This window comes from Vombatus ursinus, unplaced genomic scaffold, assembly GCF_900497805.2.
Source record: "Vombatus ursinus unplaced genomic scaffold, bare-nosed wombat genome assembly UNPS02014793.1, whole genome shotgun sequence".
Taxonomy (NCBI): domain Eukaryota; kingdom Metazoa; phylum Chordata; class Mammalia; order Diprotodontia; family Vombatidae; genus Vombatus; species Vombatus ursinus.
Genome location: NW_020954571.1, coordinates 10,009,030 through 10,033,438, shown reverse-complemented (window position 1 = coordinate 10,033,438; position 24,409 = coordinate 10,009,030). Strand labels below are relative to the sequence as shown.

At 42.4% G+C, this 24,409-nt stretch overlaps 1 protein-coding gene across 3 annotated transcripts; it reads left to right on the top strand.

Annotated features, from left to right (window-relative positions):
* The first annotated feature begins 13,188 nt into the window (after positions 1-13,188).
* Positions 13,189-24,328, top strand: NTMT1 (N-terminal Xaa-Pro-Lys N-methyltransferase 1). 3 transcript variants are annotated; one of them, XM_027869379.1, is made up of 4 exons: positions 13,189-13,328; positions 20,649-20,861; positions 21,841-22,093; positions 23,152-24,328. In XM_027869379.1, the coding sequence occupies exons 2-4, from the start codon at positions 20,700-20,702 to the stop codon at positions 23,406-23,408; spliced, it is 672 nt and encodes a 223-aa protein (XP_027725180.1). In that variant the 5' UTR covers positions 13,189-13,328; positions 20,649-20,699; the 3' UTR covers positions 23,409-24,328. The 3 variants fall into 3 exon arrangements, with proteins under 3 accessions (XP_027725180.1, XP_027725181.1, XP_027725182.1); XM_027869380.1 differs by having other exon boundaries at positions 20,644-20,861; XM_027869381.1 differs by lacking the exon at positions 13,189-13,328 and having other exon boundaries at positions 20,715-20,797.
* Positions 24,329-24,409: the final 81 nt, after the last annotated feature.

The window sequence follows — 24,409 nt, the reverse complement described above, 5'->3', positions numbered from 1 at the left end:
TTGAGAAGCTTCTACTCTAGGGTGGTGCTATAGACACAAAGGACTGTCTATAACCTTGGGGGATGTAGGACTCACCACTGGGACAGTTTGTTTTACTTGCTAGCAACCCTAAATGCCTTCCCCCTTCCAGGGGTTGGGGAAATGGGGAAACTCAACCAGGGTGCTACCCTAAGTTCAAAGAATGGATCAATGGGAAAGTAAGGCTCACTTGAAGAAAGGGTTTCTTGAGTCTTATTCTAAAGAATAAGTGTTCCCCCATTGTGGGAGGAAGACCTTACCCAGGGTAGTGCTATAATTCTGGAGGGGATTGTGTCAATTCCCAGGAAGGTAGGGCTCACTGAAGGAAGAGAATTTAACTCTCAAGCAAGCCTGAGTGCTTTCTCCTTGCAAAGGGGAAAGAGGTCACCTCAGGGGGCAGTATTTTAAGGCTAAATGACAGGGAGAGATGAAGGTTTACCAGAGAAGAAAAAAGAATTATTTTTACAATTTATGAGCTCAGATAAAAGTCGTTACCTGTGTATAAGATTTAGAGCTGGAAGAGACCTTAGAGGCATCAAGTCCCACCTCCTCTTTTTACAATGCAGAAAAATGAGACCCAAAGAAGTTAATCAGGTCATACAGGTAGTGATAGTAGTGCTAGGATTTGAACTCAGGTCCTCTGACCACTCTTCTTCCACCACCATTGCACCATGATGCCTCTTCAATCTAATCATCTCTGGAGCATTTATAAATGAAACTGGAAGGGAAACAAGAAACATATTTGAAATAGAACAGATCTCCCAGTGTTTCTACAATAATCTGTTATCATCATTGATTACAGTAAAATTATCACATGTGGATTCTGACATATTAGTACTCAATAGACAATATAAGTAGATGTAAATGGCACCCATGACAATGAAGTCTAGAAAAGCAACTGGATCTGACCAAACACACCCTGAGGAAATCCATGCTGTGAAGGGGGGACACAATTATAAAGGCACTCAGAGACTGAATTTTAAGATATGTCAAGAAAGAAAGTTTATAAAAGTCTGAAAAGAGGCAGCCTAATTGCCATTATTATAACACATAAATGGTACTTATGTTGTTAATATGGACTCATATACTTCTTTTCTTATTTCTATAAAACTTTTAAGCTAATGGTCTATGCACATATCAAGGATTTCCTTGATGAAAATATGAGAAGAGAATAGCAGTCTTTCAAAGATAATTCTCTACAGAAGACCATATCTTCATGGTCACACAATTGAATGGGAGACATAAAAAATATAACATCCTGCCACATTTGTAATCTTTTATTACTATAAAAGCATTTGACCTACAGAACAAAATACCATGAGGCTATGAATCACGGAACAGCATGATCTCAGAGGGGTCAAAATTTTAAGCGGCCCAAAAGGCAACAGAAAGATGCATGGGTAAAAATAAGCTGCCTCACATTACAACAACCTGCATTTAACAGGTGATGGCAAAGGCATCATCATGGACATTTATGACTGGAGAAAGAAGTGGGCCAATCACGTAGCAAGAACAAGAAATAATAGATGTTGCTCTGGTACCCATAAAACATTAAAAGACTCAGAGGAAGGCCTCCAGAATATATGTAATTATCTGGGGAGGATTTATGAACAGATGAAGATAAGAGTTACTCTGGGGGAAAAGGCATGGATCAGTTGTGACCAGCCCTAGTGGAGATATCATAGATCCACAAGTATTCAACAAGTATCTCATGAATCACTCTCCTCTCCATTTTCTCTGCTCCCCATCCTACTTCAATCACGTCTTATATAGACTGTCATCCTTCAATGGAGAGAGTAGATCTACATTACAAACCAATCTTCCTTGCTTAGAAACTTTCAGTGACTCTCTCCTGCCTACAAGATGCAGTTCCTCAAACTCCTTCGCTTCGTATTTTAAGTCCTCTGCAGTATATCACTATTTTCCCTTTTCTTCCTATTTCCAGCATACACACACTATATTTTAGCTCACTTGGACTCCTTTCTGCTGCTGAACGAGCCTTATAACTTTCTGTCTTTAATCTTCTGCCCAAACTACTATTCCTTCCACTTCAAATACTTCCTTCCATCCCCATCTTCACCTATCAAAGAGGACTCCAAAAGCCAACTCAAGTGTTACCTATTCTACAATGCTTCCTTTCTCTGATCCTCCCCCTAACCCATCCTCACCCCAGTTGGAAATGAATCTTGTCTTCCTGAGTAGTACTATAGGACTTAGTCTGTGCCATGACACACAGTGCTTATCACTTGCTAACAGACAGTGAAGATCTTTGTCTAATGCCATCCCCCAACTACACTTTCCCCTCCATCTAATACATTTCTTTTTTTGTTTTGTTTTTATTTATTTATTTTTTGGTGAGGCAATTGGGGTTAAGTGACTTGCCTAGGGTCACACTGCTAGAAAGTGTTATGTGTCTGAGGCCAGATTTGGACTCAGGTCTTCCTGAATCCAGGGCCGGTGCTCTATCCACTGCGCCACCTAACTGCCCCCATCTAATACATTTCTTGCTTCGCTACTTCAGCTCCAAGAATTTGTGTGGGCACTCTCCCCCACCAAAGAAGACTACAGTTATTCTATGTCATAGACAGTAGTATTTCCAAATTCCCAATAGATATTAATATTTGAGATTTAGTAATGAGAAATTGGAATTCCTAGAATAATGTTCTTTATTTTTCATAAAATTTTATTTATCTGTTTTTGAATAATGTGTAATAATAATAATAAACAGTAAATCATTTTCCTATGATTTTGGTGTCATTTTCAGTTGTGTCCAACTCTTCATGATCCCATTTGGGGTTTTCTTGGCAGAGTTATTAGAGTGGTTTGCCATTTCCTTCTCTAGTTCATTTTACAGATGAGGAAACTGAGGCAAACAGGGTTAAATGACTTGCCAAGGGTCACCCAGCTAGTAAGTGTCTGAGGCCACATTCAAACTCATGAAGATGAGTCTTCCTGATTCCAAATCCAGTGCTCTATTCACTGTACCACCTAACTGCCCTTTATTTATGATAGGGTTATACTAAAAGTTTCAGAGGTATTGTTTTAAAACTGATATAATAAATTCATAGTTAACCGTTATGAACCAACCCATGATAGTGATTTAAAACATAGCTGGCTTCACAGGTATAATGGGCATCATATAGCTTGCCTTCTTGGGAAGGAAATTCAGAGAGGGAGAGAATCTGGAACTCAAAATTTTTAAAAATTAATGTTAAACATAAATTAAAAAGGAAAAATAAAATAAAACATTTGGCAACAAGATGACTGATTTCCTATCTCAATCTTAAAATACTTCCAATATTCTTCATAATCTTTACTTGTTATTAAAGATATTTATAAGTCATTTAATAAATAAGAAAGATTAAGTTTAGTAGTATTTATAAAGAAGTATAGCCTATAGCAAATATTTAAACACTGAAAAAGGCCAGCAAACATTATTGGAGGGTATTTTAATACCATTCAGATCTCCTAGTAAAGTTAACAGCACTGTATAGAATCACATGTCTGATCAATTTAAAGATTTATTTTGCTTCTCAAACTCATTTCTTGGAATACCACTCATAAGATTTGCATACTATGCAATAAATTTATTGCTATTTATTTTATTTGCAAGAATGACTCACCATTAGCAGCAGACAGGGCCATGAACACATACTTATAACATTTTTGTGAGTTTCTGTGGCTGATGGTCAATTTGGAGATGAGCCATTCCAAACTCAACTAGGCTGATCCTTGGACAGCAAAGTTCATTGTGGGTTCTATATTCACACCTTTCTAGCTCAGTCCTCCCACCAAAACTCATACTCCTCTAATACAGCCTTTGAGAATCCAGGGTCTCCCTGGAAACAAAGTGTATGTCAATCATTTGTGTAATGGTTGAAAAAACTTTGGAATGTGAATTAATGGAACAATTTTGAATGGTAAGGAACAATAAATAGCAAGAATTCAAAAACGCACAAGAAAGTCTGTATGAACCATTGTAGAGGGAAGTAAGCAAAACCAGGAGAACAGTATATACAATGAGGTATCAGAGGTGGATTTTAATCAGTTTCTTACTTTAGGAAGCTATTTGAGAATAGCTGAAGGAATCCAGGACAGAAGTTGTCAGCTCCACCCTATCTCTCTAGTATTTCTAAGTAAAGTTCCACAGTAATCTGTACGGCCCTGGTGAAAGCTTCCAGGAATATGTTTGGAGTTGAACTAAGTGTCCACTGGGACTAAAAGAATTCCTGCCTAAGCAAAAAGCCAAAAAAAGACTGAGCTGACCCAAAGGACTCTTTATTGTGCTGGCTAGGGGAAACTGTGAGTCTATAAAAAAGAAAAGAAAAGAAAAGAAAAGAAAGAACTGAAATCCTCCTGAGGCTACAAGCAAACTCACAAAAGAGCTGCAAAATTCTTGCTGTAGGGGGAAAAAGCTACCCAGCAGCTGCAATTCATCAGAGAAGCAGCAGATGGCGGTAGCATCTTAGTGGAGAAGCAGGGCCCAATCAGACAAACCGGCAGTAGATGTTACCAGCAGCTCACTGGAAAATCAGATGATGACAGCTCAGCACTGGACATCTGCAGATCTGGAGAGAGCAGCAAGCAGCACCTTTGCAGGCAGACAGACATTCTAGCCAGGATACGGTTGCCAGGCTACAAATGCTCCTTTTCCTACCAGGGATGTGGGGATCTGTAGGTTAGTACGCCTAGTATGTGTGGGATGATTTTTTCTTGTTATTTACTTTGCTTTTTTTAAATTAAATCTTTGCTTTGAATTAACGTGTCCTCTGGTTTAGTCTAATAATAGGTGGGGGGGGGAAAGCTGGGGGCTTATGCACTATGGTTTGAATACATGTTGATCCAAAAAAGACCTTGAACTTGGATATAGCTTTCAGGGGCCCTAAGCTATATCTATGACAAAATTATGCCCCAATTCCTATTATGTCCTTTCCATTTGAGGAAAAGCAATATAGTATAGAAGAGAGTAGGCAGGAATTGGAGGTAAGAAGATGTGGATTTAAAAGCTGCCTTCTGGGATGGTACTTATAAGTCACAATTTCTCTGAGTCTTAGTTTCCTCATCTATAACACATGGATAATAATACCCACAGTAACTGCCTTACAAGGGTTGTTATAAGGGATGGGTTAGGAATAAGCATTTATTAAGCACCTACTATATCAGGCACTGTACTAAGCACTTTGCAGATATTATCTTGGGTGCAATGAGGTGGATAGAGCGCCAGGCCTGGAGTCAGAAGGACTCATCATCTTGAGTTCAAATCTAGCCTCAGACGCTTACTAGCTGTGTGACCCTGGGCAAGTCACTTAGCCCTGTTTGCCTTAGTTCCTCATCTATAAAATAATCTGGAGAAAGAAATGGTAAACCACTCTAGCATCTTTGCCAAGAAAAACTCATGTGGGATTAGGAAGAGTTGGACATGATTCAGCAACAGCAACAAATATTATCTTATTTGATACTCACAACCTTGTGAGGTAGGTGCCATCATGATGCCCATTTTATCATTGAAAAAATGGAGGCAGATGGAGATTAAATAACTTGATAAGGGTCACATAGCTAGTAAGTGTCTGAGTCCAGATTTGAATTTAGTTCTTCCTAATGCCAGGCCCAGTGCTCCATCCATTGGGCCACCTAGCTAGCTCTGAGGAAGGCTCAAATAAGAAGCACTTTGAAATTATTTCAGTGGTCTTTTTCACAGAACCTTTCCCTTAGTTTTTCTACTTATTACCTACATTTTGTTATGGTTTTCTTTTCTAATTTTGAACAACCATAAGAAGTGTTTGCTTGGTTGATTTTCTTGATTTCCAGGTATGAAGAAAGATCAGGTCATGATCACTATTTCGTAATACAGCTAACCATAATACCCTGCTAGGGCCTATGCATGATGGGATGGAAGAGCAAAAGCATAGTGGTGACCTTGAAAAGAGCAGAATTAAGAGGGCAGTGCCAAAGACAGCCAAACTTCTGAGGGCAAAGGAAGAAATGCTTACAAATATGTAGACAACTGGAGAAAGTTCTAAGGCAGTTTCCAATGTATTGGATCATAAGCTCTATGAGGGCAAGGGCCATGTTTTAATCTTTGTTATCTCCCCCTAGTACTTAGTACAGCAGCAAGTACTCAATAAATACTTGTTGCATTAGATATATGAAAAATAGAATTCTTTCTCCTTTTGGAGGTAACCCAGAGCTGGGTATCAGTACAGGTAGTAAGTATGGTGGTAGATCTAGTGTGGAGAGAGGGCTAGCACTGGAACTCAGAATGTACAGGAAGCCTATAGTCACCAGAAAGGGTTGATGGGCTGGGTGAGAGGTGAAGGCCTTAGTAACTGGAAGTCACATGAAGGGGAAGCATAGGTTCAGTGGGTATGTGTATATTGGGTTGGGGGATTAGAAGAAGTAGCATGGAAAGAGGCTGTAATGGATGGAATAGCAAAATCTGAGTTAAAGAGCTCAGAGGTGGAGCAATGCCCACTGATAATGAGTTGCTGGTTGTGGCCAAAGCCAATAGGGGAGTGAATATGGAAATCAGAAGATTCCAGGGGTCTTTGGAACTTAGGCCAGTGGTGCCTGCTAGGGCCTCACTAAGGCTGATGGTATTTGAGGAGGGATCTGGACTGGTTATTTCATCAGTGGGAGGAATTCCCTGTGTGGAAACTCCTTTTTTTAATAGTATTTTATTTTTTCCCCAATTATATGTAAAGGCAATTTTTAACATCCATTTTTCTAAAATGTTGAGTTCCAAATTTTCTCCCTTCTTCCCTCATCTCCACCCCTCCCTAAAACAATAAGCAATTTGATATAGGTTATAAATGTTCAACCATTTAAAGATGCTTCCATGTTAGTGATGTTGTAAAAGAAGAAACAGACCAAAAGGGGGGAAAAAGGCCACGAAAAATAGTAACCTTCAATCTGCATTCAGACTCCGTCAGTTCTTTCTCTGAATGTGGATAGCATTTTTCATCATGAATTCTTTGGAATTGTCTTGGATCACTGTTTTTCTGAGAATAAGTCATTTGCTGTTGATCATTGTACAATATAGCTGTTACGGTGTACAATGTTCTCTTGGTTCTCTTCATTTCACTTTGCATCAGTTTGTGTAAGCCTTTCCAAGTTTTTTCTGAAGTTGACCTGCTCATCATTGTGGAAACTCCTTCTACTAAAGCAAATCTAAGATTCTTGTCTGGGAATACTGTAGGTTAAATCACATGGCTAGTATGTATCAAAAGCAAGACATGAACTCAGATCTTCCTCAATTCAAGGCCTGACCCTCTAACCGTGTTTGTGTGTGTGTGTGTGTGTGTGTGTGTGTGTGTGTGTGTGTGTGTGTGATGGACTTCTCTGGCATTCTGGTGAAACCTATTCCTCCCTCTACCCTCCACGTGAGACAGGGTAGCACAGTGGATAAAGTGCAAGATTTGCAGTCAGGGACAACCAACTTCAAATCTGTCCTCTGACTCTTACTAACTGTGTGACCCTGGGCAAGTCAACTTAAACCTGTGTTTGCCTCATTTTTCCCATCTGTAAAGAGAGGATAATAATAGTATCTACTTTCCAGGATTGTTGGGAGGATCAAATAAGATAAAATTCATAAAGTGCTTTGTAGACTTTAAAGTACTATGTAAATGGTAGTTATTATGACTATTCTCAAAATGATACTTTTAAATAATTGGAATAATTGCTAAATTTTAGTTAAAGGTTTAGTAAAAATAAATATCTATATTTTTCCCATCTAAGCTCCCACAACTCCTGAAATTGGGCCCCAGCTTAAGAATCCCTGCTCTAACTGCTAGGCAATGCTGTTATGACAGTAACAATGCATCTTTATGGAGGTACACTAAGGTTCACAAAATGGCTCTACTTATAACAACCCTGGGTGGTAGGTAATGCAAGCATTATTATTCCCATTTTACAGGTGAGGAAACCAAGGCACAGAGTAGTAAAGTGACTTGCCTATCATTGCATGGCTAGTCAGGCTACAAATCCAGGTCTCCTGGCCCCACACTTTGCCCTTTCTCCCAGTAATGCTTCTCTTGGAGTATGGTAAGGTAGGATAGCTGAGGATGGTAACAGGGATATGGTAAAGAACTGGAACAGGAGCCAGGTGCCAATGTTTTCTGGAAGTCAACTAAGATGATTAAAATAGGTCCTGGGGGAATGCAAACAATGGTAATCCTATAAACAGATAGCTTGGACTTGTGATGAAAAGAAATGTGGAGAGAGGGTAAGTGATACACGGCCCAGAAGTGAAAAGGAGAACAAAGAGTAGGCGGGTGGCAACCACTCTAGCAGGGGGACTTCAGTGAAAGCTGTGACAGAACGTTTTTACATGAAGGCTTGCTTGGCATTGAGACAGACAACAGGCAGGCTGTGGAGTCTCCCTAAAGGATTTCAGCACAAGGAATACTCTCATCTGGCAGGGAGAGCTCAGTTGGAAACAGTCTGGACGTGGAAGGGGAACAGAGAGGAGATGGCTTCTCAGCAGGGAGGTCATCGGCCCCTCTAGCTGGAGCCCATGCCAGAGTGCCCGTGGCGCTAGACTCCTCTCTCTTCTGGCCCTGGGTGCAGGGTGGCATGGCTGCAGGACCACTCCCTGCGAGACCTACACCTCTGTCTGTTGTGAACGTATTTTCTTTTCTCCCTCACTTGGAGGTTTGTGTTTGCTTCTTCTTCCCCTTTCACAGAGGCCTCAGAGAACAAGGCTGGAAATAGGAAGGCACTCAGACAGACTGAAGAGTTTGATTGTGGGCTCTGGGAATGAGCCAGCCCTGCTCTTTCACCCTTTTCTCTTTTTTTTTATTCTCCTTCCTCCCTTCCTTCCTTTGACTTTAAAGAGCTCATTCCAAGCCTTCCTCTTCCAGATAAGACATATTGCAAGGGGAGTGGGTTTGCCCCACTACGTCCATAAATGCAGGCTTGGGATTCAGGTCCTCATGTTATTGGGCTGTGACCTACACTTCTGTCTGGTGTGACCTGCGTCAGCCATGGAGAATGAAGACCAGTTTGAGGGAGGCAGCAGTGGCCATGACCTGAATCTCTACTTGCAGCATCAGGACAAGAATTGTGGTAGCAGTCTAACCAGGAACAGTGAACTGAATCCAGAGGGGGTCCAGGGGGTTGGACACTGTCAGTTTTCATGAAGCTGACAGCAGGAGTGACCTGGGGCCAAGGAAGCCCACCTTCCTTACCATGATGTCCTGATTGTCTTGTCTAAAGTCCAAGGTTGAGATCTGGGGCTGAGTGGACCCTGACATCTCCACCTTTTGCTCTTTTTCCTGTCTCCAGGACATAAAGCAGCAGGTATTCAGGACTGTCCCCCAAGCACCCCAAACAAGAGGTAGAACAAAAAGGAGGAGGCTGAGTGATGATTAGGGCAAACATTCCACTCTGGGGTTTGGGTTTTTTTTTTTTGGCAGTTTTACTTTACTATAAACCACGTGCTCACAGGAAGGTCTATTATTTATGCCTTATAAATAGAGAGGGCTGGACTGTGCTAGGAAATTTCCCAGATATGCGGTAGGGGCAGAGCCACTGGAGTTTCCCATAATTCTCCAGTGATTCAGAGTCCATATTTCATATTGCCCCTAGATCAATATTAAACCCAGGTCATTGGATGTTTCCTTCCAGCCCAGTCATCTGAAGCAGATTTGCTTAGTGGGGTGGGCAACAAGTACTCTTTCATGCAAGCCCATAGGGAGAGTATTCCTCATTGGTTAGTTAATTGATAAAATGACAAACTATTTTCCATAGGCTAATTCTAAATGCAAGACACCTGCTGGGTGGGGGCTGCCCTGCTAATGCAGTATACTTTGTTTCAGGTGGGATAACCCCTCAGTGCCTGTCAAGCCTTTATTGAGTCTAATACAGCCTCATCAGGAAGACCACTCTGTAGGTGTTTCGATGTCTCTTCCACCCCTGGGCTTCCTGTCTGTCGTCACTCAAACTGGGAGCTTCCCAAGAGTTAGGGTCTTTATCCGGTTTTCTCTGCATTCTCAGGCCGTAAGGTGCCACACATGGCCACACGTGGCCACGCATGGGATGGAGGGAATGGTTTCTGACTCAGATGGGATCTCCCTGAGGATCTGCCCAGATTTCCTTAGGTTAGAGATGGGAGAAACCACACAGTGGTCCTGAGCTTCCCACTCTCTCATTCCCTAGCTTTTGTTCCCAAGATTACAAGTTTGCTGAGGGTTAGGGAAGGTAAGGAGCCCTCTGGATTGGTGCCCTCAAACACATGTAGGTGGTGCACATGTGATGCACCTACGAGTGGTATTCACCTCTCTTCACCCATAACCCTGCCCCCACGAGGCAAGAATGACCTCATCCATGGCCCCAGGTGGTCAGCAGTAGGTCAGATTCCCCTCACCAAATTGATCTATTAGACTGTAAGAGAGTATTTTTCCCAGTGTGTGCAATCTAAGCTTAAGCCACAGGGTGGCAGCACCAGCCCAGATCCCTGCAGGGTAGGGGGCTATTATTATACAGGTAGAAGTTAGTAGGGTCGTAGATTTTGAGCCAGAAGGGACCCTGGATGCCTTTTAGTTTAACTCATTCATTTTACAAATGAGAAAACTGATGATCAGAGAGGTTAATCGATTTGTCCGAGGTCACCCAGTTAGTAAATGGCAAAGCTGTGATGGTGGTGGCTGAAAGTGGATTGGAGTGTTGTAAGACCCCCTTCAGTTCCACCATCTGGCTCACAGGACAGGGCCCCCTACAGGGCTTGAGTCCCTCTGACCTTCCAAGAACCAGAAGAATTGTTTTGGTATTCTGTATCAATCATCCTGTTCTTAGACATTTATTAGATTATATTCTTCTCTCCCTGATAGCCATCCCACACAGCCAGATTTATCTTTTAGCAAGATCACCATTCTGTGACTTGTAGCACTCCCCTACTTAGAAAACTTCACTCACTGTATTTGGGACAATCATCTAAATCTGGCCCCAACCCCCTCTTTGTCCAAACTCCACCTGCTTTGTAATATGGGCCCTATGTTCCAACCAAACCAGACTAATAATCATTGACCTTTAGGAATGCCTTGACCTTTCCTCCCCACCTTTGCTCCCTCTGTCTGAAATGTCCTTCCCCATCTCAACCCTTAACCCTACCCATTGAAATCTTATCCAGTTCAAATTTTACAGATGAGGAAACTGGGTCATGTATAATGCCTTCATGAGCTGGGGAATGGATAAAGACAAACCAATTTGGAGCCTTAAAATTAATTATGAATAATTAGTGTTAGTTGGTCATATGAACTTTGACCTGCATTAAGCCCCATATAGCTACCCCCCTTAGCCTATCCATGTAAACCAGTTAACACTAGCAAAGAGGGCTAAAGGGACTGAAGATGCAATAACCAGGTTAAGCATCAGGTGGCTCAGGAATTGGCAAGGCTGAGCTCTCTGTCATTTCGCTTCCCCAAAACAAAGGAGATATAGAGTTCAGGACTCCTGAGGTCAGAGAAATAAGCCAGTCAGTGCTATAAGGTGTCATTAGAGTTTTACCTGAAAGGAGAGGGAAAGATTAGGGATTCAAGTGTGTGCTCTGTACCTTAACATTTATAGGAAGGGGAAGTAGGTTTCTTCCTTTGTGCTATGCCAGCCCAGCAATGGATAAGAGACAGAGGGCACTGAGTGCCCCCTTGAGATTTATAGGAGAAAATGGTGCAGGAGAAAGAGAAGACAGGATATTAGGAGTTTGTAAGGTTATGGTAGAAGAGGGACTTAAGTGGTAGATAGAGAGAGTGTAGAGGGAGGAGGAGGTAGGGTGATACATAGAAAATGGAATACAGAGGGGGTTAGGGGCAGGTGGCAGCGTACAGGAGGATTAGGTGATTATGTAGCCTGGCACATAGTGAGGGTTTAATAAATGTATATGGTTGACTGTGGGAGAAAAGAGACAGGGATTAGAAGGCAGGTGACGGGAGGTGGAAAAGAAGATAGAGATGGGATGTTTAAGGGACAGGATAGATTAAAGGGGGAGGGTAGTAGGCAGAAGGTAGAAGGCATCTCCCCTGAGGATTTGAACCCCCTGAATACCGAGCAGCTTTGGTAAAGCCCTCACTAGGTCTTTGCTGCAGTTACTGTCTCAGGTGCCCACAGCTTTTCTGTTCTGTGGGATTACAAAACTATCCCGATAGTTAATGACTCGAGTCAAAGGCCATACCAAAGGAACCCCATTTATGATCCCTTGACAAAATATGTTCAGCATTGATTTTAAGGATCCACAGTGGCACCTCTTCTCTCCCATTCCTTCCCAACATTTCGGCAGCTTTACAAGGTGAGAACTCCTTTACTTCTACGGCCTTCCTACACCTCCCTTTTGTGCCCCTCTTCCCAGCTCCTGCATTTCTATGGGCAATGATAACATTTCCCCCATTCTTTTGCCTTTCATCAACTTGACCAGGCCTAGTACTCTGAGCCAGTTCTGACTCGTTGGGGGCCAGGCCTGAGTACCTGGCCAGAAAGGGTCACTCATTCTCCCACCTCACCAGCTGTGGGAGATTCTGTCAATTGGGCAGGGCACATGTGGCACACACACAGGCCACTCCTAACCCAGGACTCTCAAAGACCTGGGCTCGTGCTGCCACCCTGTGTCCCCATCTGGTGTTGCACCCGCTCAGGTACTGCACCTGCTCCTAGACGGATAACTGCTCCCTGTCAAATACTGCAGCTGCTTGGTCGCTGCATTTGCCCAGATATTGGACCTCTGGGACACTGCAGCTGCTTGGAAAGGTTCTGTACACGCTAGATAGTGCATTTACGTCGACACTGAATCCTCTCTAATATTTCACCATTCGGTTATTATGCATTACACCTGCTCAGATACCGCACCGGCTGCAGCCTTTTGTGCGTTGCACAAGATTGGGCACTGCATTTCCCAAGAACGTGCACCCGTTTGTGTACTCATATCGCAACGACTAGTGCATTTCGCCAACCCACTCTGCACTGCTTCTTTCGAGCCTTCCTCCTTCCCCACACCCTAAGACGTGGCAAAGACCATCTTGTAAGTAGCAAGGGCTCGTGCCCGCCCAGGCGCACGCGACATCCGTTGAAAGGCGGGGTCAATCCGGTGGGTGGTGCCCCGGGACGAAGCACGAGCCGCAAGGGGGCGGGGCCAACGTCCTCGCTCCGCCCCCTCACTCCTTGCGGAAGGAAGTGACGTAGCTAGGACAAAGGGAACGCACGCTGGCTCGCTACAGACGCCAAGCAGGAGTCTCGGTGTTGAGGCTGACGTTTCCTGGGGTGCTGCTGCCGCTGTCTGTGCCCCCCCCCCCCCGGGCCTAGGTGACCCACAGCTCTCTGCCCCGAGGGTGAGTAGCGTGGGGGAAAACCCTTGTGAGGGCGGCGACAGGTGAGGGTGGGGGGGGAGGTTTTCCTCCCAACGGACTCAGCTTCCCCAGCCCATCCCCGCCACGCGCGCGACCCCCCCATCTGAGCACGTGACCCTTCCCCCTTGGTGCCAGCCCCCAGCCTTCCCTCTGGGAATGTGTGTTTACGTGACCCTGCGTTTCTGGGAACCACGTGGCCCCCCCCCTGCCCTAGGAAGAGTGCATGCCGCCGAGACCCGCCTCCCCTTAGCTTCTCCCTCAGCCCCAGCTCATCTCCTTTCAGCATTACCCCTCCAGGCTTCGGCCTCCTCGCCGCTACCTGGGCTCAGGCCGCAGTAGGAAGTCTCCTCCCTCTTGCTCTCCCCTAACTCACCCCCCACCCCCCAGATACAAACTGTTTTTCAGCCTTGACCCACCGTCTAGGATGGGAGCTGGTGCTGGGCCTGAGGCGCCTGCTACAGTGAGTTTGCAGGGCTGGTAACGTGAAGAGGCATTTTTCTGGGCTGGTCCCGGTCGTGAGGCTTTGGGCTTGTGGAAGGGAGGAATAAGGAGACGTTGCCTAGGATCCGGCCAGTGCCCTAGAGAAGTGGTTACGTAAAAGTAACCTAAACGGACTAGGCTGACTGCTTAACGCAGTCCCTAAATCCCCAAATTCTACATCCGGACAAAGAAGTGGGACTTGCCTGACCCCTGCTACATGTCAAATGTGAATTTTGTTTGAAGGTGATCTGTCCCATCCTTGTAGCCTCCTAGAGGCAAACCTGACCTTATTGTTCTGGCCTCAGGGGTCATTTCAAAGACAGTTTCTGCTTGTGCATAGGTGGAAAGATCACTAGCTAGGGATTCAAGGGCCCACCCTGTGTTTTAATACTAAGGTAGCACTTTAATGTTCATAAAAATTCTTTCCTTATGGCAACATGGTACAAATGTAATTCTTATCTTACGGAAGAAATGTAGTGAGAAGAACACTGGATTTGAAGTCAGAAGACCTGGGTTTTAATCCGTCATTTTTACTTGCTACCTATGTGACCTTGGACAAGGTCCTTAACTTCTCTGTGTGGGCCTTGGGGATTGGAGTAGGTGATCTCGATGAAACTAAGAGAGGTGAAGGGATCTGCCCTCGAGTCAGAAATAGGATTGGAACCCAAGTTTTCTCTAAATCTGAGCCTCCTTTTCTTTGTACGTACTGTTAATATTTTCATCTCTTTCTGATTCATCTTGTGACCACAGTGGGTTAAGTCCTTCTCTGGGTCTTATATAAAATAAGAGAAATTGGGCTAAAAAAAATCTCTTAGGCTTACGGGGCTGTGACTTCTCTGATTCTGCTGTCACAGAGAGATTATAGAAAGGAGTGGCTTGGCAAATGGCAATAACTTAATGTCTAGCCCTGTACATGGATTACTGTCTCATTTGATCTCCACAGCACTGTGATACAAGGAGCACATGTAGTAACATCCACATTTCATAGCTCAGGAAACTGAACTGCAAAGAAGTGCAGTGATCTGCCCATAGTTATACAGCTAGTAGGTTGTAGAGCTGGGACTAGAACCTGGATTTCTTCATTCTAAGATTGGTATTTTTTTGGCCACACCACATTGTAATAGTTACTCATATGCCTAACTTTCTGTGGCAATATGAGTTGTTCCCAGCAGGTTGGCAGGATATAAAATGCCCCTGAGCTGCAGATTGAATAGTTGCTGATGTTGGACCTTGGTGGTGTTCCTAGCCGTCATATTGACAAAGCAAGCTTGACTTAATACAAATTTGGATGTTAGAAAGCCGAATTAAATCAGGGCCCAGGTTTATTCAGGACTTAGTTCTGTCAAGTGGCAGAGTTGGAATGGTTTCTGTTCATGGCCATTTCTTTGTAACCAATGGATATCATGTTGTATTCCTGAAAACTGTCAAATGTTTGTCAGTCAAGTCATATTGTCAGTGTATTGGTGGACCTAGATGTGGACAGGAATTCTACAGCAAGTACAGCAACATTCCCCCTCCCCCACCCCCACCCAACTTTTTTTGTTTTATAAATATCCTGTAATACATGTCTTACACGGTGGAATTTTTATATGCAAGCTCAACCTCTTCCCCCATAATGTTGTCCTGCTAGTAAAGATTTACAATACCATTAATCTAGTATGACCAAATTCTAAGAAAATACTACAGAAACCTGGTACAGTAGAAGGAGCACTGGATTCACATCCCACTTACACACCCTGCTTACCCTTTGTATCTCATTGTCCTGATGGATTTAATGGGAGGTTGGTCTAGAAGAGAGTTGTCAAACTTGTGACCAGTTCCTGGCTACTTTCTAAGTACAGCTGAACCAGGTTAAAATGTAAATGAGAAATGTTTAACAAAATAAATAAAAATAAAATACATTAGATAAATGTTAATTTGTGGTTTCCTAAGTTAATATGCACTAGTAGGGATCATTTTCTATTTCAGTTTGACACCACTAGTCTAGAATACCCCTAAGGTCAGTCAAGTGATTAAACATTTTTTTGAGTATCTGCTTGTGCGCCAGGGTCTATACTAAGCACTAAGGATGCAAAGAAAGGCAGAAATCAGGCCTTGCTCTCAAGGACCTTGTAGGCTAATGGGAAGAGAGAATTTTGTACAAACAAGGTATATTCAAGATAAATTGGAGGTAATCGAGAGGAAAGGACCCTTCCAGCTCTAAATCTATGAGCCTATGTTTAGCTGATCTTTAAACTGATACTTTTGCAGAACCAGTTGTTACTAGGCAGAGTGTGCTTGTATTAGGTTTTGTAAAAACACAGTGTACTCTGTCCTGCCTCAGGGGGTCTCCGGTTTTTTGCCCAGTGCTCTCCAATGGAATGCTTCTTTACCTTCAGACCTCAACCAAGTGAAGCAGCCCCCCAAATCCTCATCAGATGGGCCATTACCTATTCCTGTTCGCTGCTGGGAAATGGAAACTCTTGAGGGAGTGAGGTGACATTGTTTTGGATGTTGTCTCATTACTATTTTCTTTGATTCTAGAGTTCTTTCAGCTATTCCGAGCAGAATTCCTCCTTGCCTTTTTGAGGATATACTTGTGGACACTGACATAGTAGGATTACAGGGGGCAGTCGGATATATTTATATCCATGATCAGCACAACCTGTTACTCAAGACAGTCACATAATGGCCTCTCTTCCAGTTTTATGTCCTTAGTTGTTTGAACACTTTTCTCCCCCACCCTGTTTGACAACTGGAATTCTGAGTTGCAACTTATTAACTGTTCCATTGTCCTTCTCCTCCCCCCAACAGTGGTATAATGTGTTGAGAGACATAGATATGTTGTGGTTCTGTATTCTGTATTCAAAATAATTTATCCAGATTCAATTATACACTTATCCCAGGATAACATTTACGGCCTATTTCATAGTCATCACCTGGTTGAGCCACACAATTCAACATGGATTGCAAAAACAAAATACTTAACACTACTTTTCAGTACTTGTTTCCAAGTCATTTTATAAGTTTATATCCACAGTAAAGAAAGAAACCAGTTCTGGCTCCTTGTCCTTTGTCTACTTCACACAACACCCCTCCCTATTTACTTTTGACTTGAGTTTCCTAAGAGCACGAAGCTCTAGTCTGGGTTAAACAATTTCTGTTCCTGTGCTGACTGCAAGTTTATTTTAAAAAATATACATATAACAACAACATTGGGTGATGAGCAAACTATGATTGACTTAACTCTTCTCAGCACCACAGTGATTCAAGACAATTCCAAAAGACTCATGATGGAAAATGCTATGCACATCCAGAGAAAAAAGTGATGGAGTCTGAATGCAGATTTAAGTATACTACTTTCACTTTATTTTTTTCATATTTTTTCCCTTTTGTTCAGTCTCTTTCGTAACATGCCTAATACGGAAATGTTTTACATGATTGCACATGTATAACCTATATCAAATTGCTTACTATCTTAGGGAGGGGAAGGAGGAAAGGTAAAATTTGGAACTCAAATTTTTATTAAAAAAGAATGTTTAAAATTGTCTACTGTAATTGGAAAAAATAAAATACTATTTTTTTAAAATATATGCATATGTGTGAAACAGATTGGAAGGAGGTATAAAAGGAATAACAGAGAAGTTAATCTCTTAATGTATGAGAGATATTGTGGGGGTAGATTTACACAGGTAGGTACTACTTGGCAGCAGATGAAGGTGAGGAAAGAATCAAAGATTCTTCTGGGGTTTTGAGCTTTGGTGACAGGGAAGATGGTATGAGTATTAGCATAGGAAAATCAGAAGGAGCAGATGTTGGGGGCAAATGATGAGGTGGGTTTTTGAGGTATGTTGAGTTGGGAGTGCTACCTAAAGATACAGCATTGAAGCTGCAGGGAGGTTGGGATTGGATAGTTAATTGAGCAGTGACTGTTGTGATCATTGAAGCCCTGGTCCTAAGTGAAGTCATCAGGAGGGAAAGAATAGCAAGAGAAGGTCTGAGGACTGACAAAAGTAGGACCATATTTCATTGTAGAAGGAAGAGTTGAAGTTGTTTTTCTAAGAAGAGGAAGAAACTAAATTCAAGCATATATTTAGCTGCTGCTATGTTCAAGACAGCTTTGAGGATACAAAGGCAAGATGAAAAACTACTCCTGCCTTCAAAGATCTTACATTCTGCTGGAGAGTTACAATATGACAGTATGTGCACAGGTGACTAAAATTAATTTGAGGAGGGATGGCACGTTTGTAACTGGGAAAATCAGGAAAAGTTTTCCTGTGGAGCCTTTTTAGGAGAAGCTAAGGATTCTAGGAAGTGGGGAGAGAATAACATTCCAGCCTTAGAAGATTGCAGCAGCTCAGAAGTGGGAAATTAAATGTTGAGTTCAAGAAATAGGCTAGTTTGGCTAAAACAAAGAAATCATGAAGGGGCGTATTGTGAAATAAGTCTGGAAATAGACTGGACCCAGGGTGTGGAGGGCTTAAATGCCAGTCTGAGTAGTTTATATTTTTTCCTAAAGACAGTGAGGAGCTGGTCAAGATTGGTTAACAGGATTGACATTGTCAGACTCTGTGCTTTAGGAAGATTGACAATTGTGTGGAAGATGGATTGGAGAGGGGAGTCCCTAGAATCGGGGAGACCATTTAGTAATAATCCAGTTGGGAGGCAGTAGGTCTAAAAGGAATAATAGAAGTTAATCTGTTAAAGTGGCAACTGATTGAATAGGTTGATATGAGAGAGAATGAATAGTTGGGGATAACCCTGAGGTTGCAGACTGTTTAAGTAGGATAGTGATGTCTGCTTTGATTTCTTACTTTCATATCACACCCCCTAACCATTCTGTTGTCAATTTTTACAATACTGCCTCTTCAATTTTTCTTTTGTCCTATCATACCCTTGCCTCTACCCCCACCACAATCACCCTAGTTCCATCCCCTTTTTACATTTCGCCCAGAGACTCTAAGAATAGCTTTCTAATTGATCTTGTCTCCAATCTTCCTCCCTAATAGAGCTTTCACATAAATCTCAGATTAATATTCCTTTCAGTGGCTTCCTCTTACCCTTAGGGTAAAATTTTAAAACTTCTTTTGGAATTGAAAATCTTTCAAAATCCAACACTATCCTTCCATTCCAGATTGATTATACATTACTCTCCATACATTGTACATTCTAGCCAAACTGGCCTTCTTGCTGTTGTAAATAGTAAATTTTATCTCTCACTTCCATGACACTGTGCCTAGAATGTTCTCCCTTTTCACTTCAGACTCTTAGAATCCCTACCTCCCCTTCAGCTCCCATCTCAAGTACAATCCAGCTTCAAGAAGTCTTTCCTAAATTCCCTTAGTAGTTAAGTACCTCCAGTTATTGTGTCTTTGTTTAGTTTATGTCTTATTTTTACGTATTTGTGAACATGTTTATCTCCTTATTGGAATGTAAACTCTTTGAGGACAAGTTTTGTCTCACTTTTTTGTATTTGTAGCTCCAAAGCACAGTGTAATGCCTAAAAACAAAAAGGAAAGTTTAGAGAAAAAATAGTTGTGTTTTGGACATGCTGAGTTTAAGGTTGCTTTTGAAAAATCAAGGTAGAAATGTGCAGGAGGTAGCTGTGACTAGAGCTTAGTTAGGAGAGAGATGGGGCTGGATTTATATATCTTTTGTCAACTGCCTAAAGATGATTGGACCCGTGAGAGCTGATGACATCACTTAGAATGCTGCCTACTCCTGAGAGATGTGCTTCTCTGAATAATGTCCACTGAGCCTCAGGCTTTCTGTTTTAGCAGAACCAGCACAGCTAATAGAACATAACATACTGTTGGCCAGTGAAGAGCCTTCAGCTCATTCTTGGTAGTATGGGGGAGTTTTATTCTCAGAAAAGTGCTTTGAAGAATTTGAATTTGTGCCCAGGTCACTGTTCAATCTGGCTGCTCCTTTTTAATGATATTCCCTGGTTTATATTAAGTCTTTAAGACACTTAGAATAGTGTTTCATATCTCAATGCTTATTAATATGTGATCGTGGTCAAATGCTTTACCCCTTGGGTGTATGGGATTCCTTAGTTCAGTGCATCCTTTATGAGATTAAACAAAATAAATACATGGGCTTTAGAGTTGGGTTCAGAGTAGGTTGTTAAGCCCCAGAAGAATAGGAGGCATTGTGTTACCATGGAAGGTCCTCTTGGAATCCGAGGGTTCAAATTCCACCTCTTGACGTTTACTGTGTCTGAGATTTTGGCAACTTAGCCTTCCTGAGTCTTGATTTCTTCATCTGGAGAATGAGAGGTTTGGACTTAGATAATCTCTGAGGTTCTTTTCAATTACACAGATCCTAAGATCTCTTTTGATCTGTAACCTTTATAACCTGTATGTGTGAAAGAATCATAGGATGTAAGCCTTCTATTTCCTTCTCTCCCTATTGTGTCCAGGTCATGAATATTTAAAACTTTCTATGAACTTCAAGCCCTGTGCCATGAGTAGAAGTTAAATTTGCCTTCGTACCGTAATTGCTATTTTCCCCTTAATGCTGTGCTGCTAGCTTATTTTTAATTCTATCTTTTATCCACAAATTTTTTTGAATATTTTTGTCTGATTTCTGAGTAAATCATCAGTAGAATGGAGAAGGAATGATCTAAGAATTCAGTGGGATGCTCATTTTTTCTTACTCCCTCAGACAGATCCTTTTCTGTAAATAGGAGTAGAAATTGTTTATTACAGAGGAATATTATCCAGAGGATAGTGTGTACTTGCATTTTAAAGGGTAAATTATGTGAGTGGGGATAGGGAACCTTGTGGTGAATTGGTCCCTACTATTGCTCTAAGTTGCTCTTTTCTTCTTTCTTGAGGAAAGGATCCATAGCTCATTGTTATTGTCCAGTAAACAGCCTGAGTTGGTTGCAACATGACAAGTGAGGTTGTGGAGGACGAGAGCCAATTCTACTTGAAGGCAGAGAAGTACTGGAAAGATGTCCCACCCACAGTGGACGGCATGCTTGGAGGGTATGGCCATATCTCCAACATCGACATCAACAGCTCCAAGAAGTTCCTGCAGAGGTTTTTGAGGGTAGGCAGGAGTGGGGTGGAAAGCATACTGGCTGTCATGGAACAGTGTCATTTGAATGGGAATGTCATGAAACAGCTGCTCTAATGTGTTGCAACTCAAACCAGCTGGCTGTTTTTACTTTCAGCACTTCAGAGTCTTCTTTCTATTTCCACCCAGCGCCCCCCCCCCCCAAAAAAATGGAAGTCATCTGTCCTGTCACTCATGTAGGTGACTATGAAGAAAGCCATAGGATTCTTCCAAATCCATGGCAATACAAGGGGACTTCAATGACATATCCAGATCCAACCCTGAGAAAAGCTATCCTCCTTCACTATTTTTGGATCTCAACTTAGTAACTTGACACAGCAACTACATTCATCCTTAATACCCTAGGCCTTCATTGCTACTTCTCTTCATAGGCCACGTATCCACCTATTTTCTGGTTTGCTTGATCTCTTTCATTGGTAGGGTAATAGTAAGCTCCATCCCCCTAGCTGTTTGGTATGGGGTACTTATATTTGGCTCTTTATGGGATGCTTTATTGGCAATCTGCTGCCAAAGCCCCATACGATCAAATGGTTGAAATAAAATTCTGCATAATTATGACAAATATTCAGATAGCACATAGGTTCTTACATATAACATTCATCTATTCGACATAAAAGTTCACATAGAAACCCCACTTCTATACAGTGAGTCAGATGAAATACTTTCCATGTTGAAAACTTTTACAGATGTTAATATGCTAACCCTGTAATAGCTCTGAGAAATATGTCTCATTTTACAAAGTGAAGCACCAAGAACAAGGCAGTGATAGAACTATGAATAAATCTATCAGACAGGTACCTTCACCACTAGCCAAGTGATGTACTAACAGCTTACTATTTTAGTTCTAATTTGTCCCTCGTGCCTAGCTTAGCGGGATCTTCCCCCTTTGTTTTAAAAGGGTCTTTGAGGTTTCATTGTCGTTTCTTACTAATCATATCCCTCTTCTTTTCAGGAAGGTCCAAATAGAACAGGGACTAACTGTGCTTTGGACTGTGGAGCTGGCATTGGTCGAATCACCAAAAGACTGCTCTTACCACTCTTCAAAGTAGTGGATATGGTTGATGTTACCGAGGATTTCCTTATTAAGGCTAAAACCTACCTGGGTGAGGAGGGCAGGAGGGTGAGGAACTATTTCTGTTGTGGTCTACAGGACTTCAGTCCAGAGCCAAACTCCTATGATGTCATTTGGATCCAGTGGGTTATAGGTAAGGACTGTCGTCCTTACTCTAGTTTCTTTTGCATTGGGGTGGGGAGGAAGTGCTATCAAGGCAGTTATGCTTCTGCTAGTTTGTAGGACATTCTTTGATCTCCTTTTGTTTCTGCCATGGTATCCCAGTACAGTACTGGAAACATTGCTTTCATCATTCTAGCAACACCCCTGTCCCAGAGAGGGTTTCTTGAGAATCCCCTTTGATGGAGAGTGACTTGGTTATTTAATCTAAAACAGTTTATTATCAGAAACAGATTTTGTCAGTTAAATAGTTTTTACCTTTGGTGGGGGGAGCGGGCGAGGCAATTGGGGTTGACTTGCCCCAGGGTCACACAGCTAATAAGTGTCAAGTATCTGATCTGAGGCCAGATTTGAACTCAGGTCCTCCTGATTCCAGGCCCGGTGCTCCCTCCACTGCACCAGGTAATCGTTTTAATAGTGAAATGATATGCTCCATATTGAGTAGATTAACCAAAGGGAAATTTTAAAGCCTTAAGCTTCCAGTCCCATCCTGAGACAGATGGTTTTTCATTTCTCTGGGGCTATGTTATAGGCCACAAACAGCTTTGACAGTCCTTTGTACCAATTGCTTCCAATTTATTTAACATGTCATTTACCCCATACCTGAAACTCAAAATAGGAAGTCCATGTACTCTCTCTTGGTGGCTCTACTATGTAATTAGATGATTGCTATGTCAGTCTTCTTTGAGAATAGCCTTTGAGCCATTAGCAGTGCCCCTTTTTCTGTTATAGAGCACTCTGCTTCAGTGGCAGGCCACCATCCCATAACAGCAATAAAAGCAATCACCCAACTAGACTTAAGCTCCACAAGGGAGACTTAGCCTCATCCCCAGAGGAAATCATGCTATCACAGTGGTAAAGTGAGTAACCTGTGTTCTGTTCCTAACATTCCTAAACCTATTCTCATTGTCTTTCCTCTTTGTGATCACATATAGGCTGCCCCTAAGAATGGAAGTCTGCTAGTGAGCTAGTACTATGTAGAGAACTGTATAACAGCTTTCTCCACCTCTAATTCCTGTCTGCCTTCTCTAGGTCACCTTACTGATCAGCACCTTGCTGAATTCCTACGAAGGTGCAAGGCAGGCTTGCGGCCCAATGGCATCATTGTCATCAAGGACAACATGGCCCAGGAAGGTGTGATCATGGATGATGTGGATAGCAGTGTGTGCCGGGACCAGGAGGTGGTACGCAGGATTGTCCGCCATGCAGGTCTTAACCTCCTGGCTGAAGAAAGGCAGGAAAACTTCCCTGATGAGATTTATCAAGTCTACAGCTTTGCCATGAGATGAGACCCAGTTTGGCATGACAGACACAAGAAGGGACCAGTGTGGGGTTGGGGAGGGGGGATGGGGACTGGAGCCAACTGACAGCTGTTGGGTCCAGCAGTGTTGTGTTATGGTTCAGGAGTATAGAAACAGCCCTATGGAGGCTGCCAAATACACCTGTATATTTGCTGTCAGTTTACTCTGTATAGATTCTATATTTAAAAGAAAAGCCAGACACAGGACGTATAGTGCTGCTGGACAGATAGAAGGTGAGTTGCAGGGGTTCCAAAGCAGAGAGTGCCAGCCAACATTTTTGTGAGCAAAATAGAGTAGGCCTGGATCATAACCATCTAGTAACTTTTTCCCCCATCTTTCCTTGTGCTTATATAGGGACTTGTTATTTTCTTCCAGGAATATGATTTACACACGATGATGGGTCTGGGAAAACACTGATCCTACCAGATGACTTTTTTTTTTTAACCAAAGGTCTGGCTGCCTTAACAGGAAGTAAAATCACCTTTAACTTTGCTTCTGTGGACATTAAAAAAGAATCCATTGTTATTTACTTAGCTGGGAAGCAAATTGTTCTCATCCTGTTAAGAGTAAATTAAGGCTTTGTTTCCTTTCACAGCCATGGTTGAGCTAAGCCTCACTTTGGTAACTGGCATCTGGGGGAGAGAAGGGGGTAGCCACAGGGTGTTCTATGTTGTGGGACTGTTCAATGTTTCACTAAGTATTTTGTGTGCTTGCTCTTAATGAATGTAACAAATTAGGAAAAGGGTTAAAGCCCCCACAGTTGCTCAGATTACAGCAGAGAATTTTTGCTTATGGTTTTACTACTCACTGTGCCTTGCTTTTGAATGTGGTTCTTCTTTGGCAAGCTGTTAGCAGTGTCGTTTTCAGTCAGAAATAAAAGGTAAATTCATTCAGTGTTAAAACCCTTATGTAAGGCAGAATGAAAATGTCATTTGCTATTACTCATGAGCAGAACACTGTCTTCCAGCCCTGAAACCTGGGCTGTTTCT

Bases quoted from the DNA above. Each gene is read 5' to 3' on its own strand.
- NTMT1 (XM_027869379.1), top strand. From the start codon at position 20,700: ATGACAAGTGAGGTTGTGGAGGACGAGAGCCAATTCTACTTGAAGGCA. The intron at 20,862-21,840 runs GTAGGCAGGAGT...TCTTCTTTTCAG, and splicing joins TCCTGCAGAGGTTTTTGAGG to GAAGGTCCAAATAGAACAGG. The intron at 22,094-23,151 runs GTAAGGACTGTC...TGCCTTCTCTAG, and splicing joins TTGGATCCAGTGGGTTATAG to GTCACCTTACTGATCAGCAC.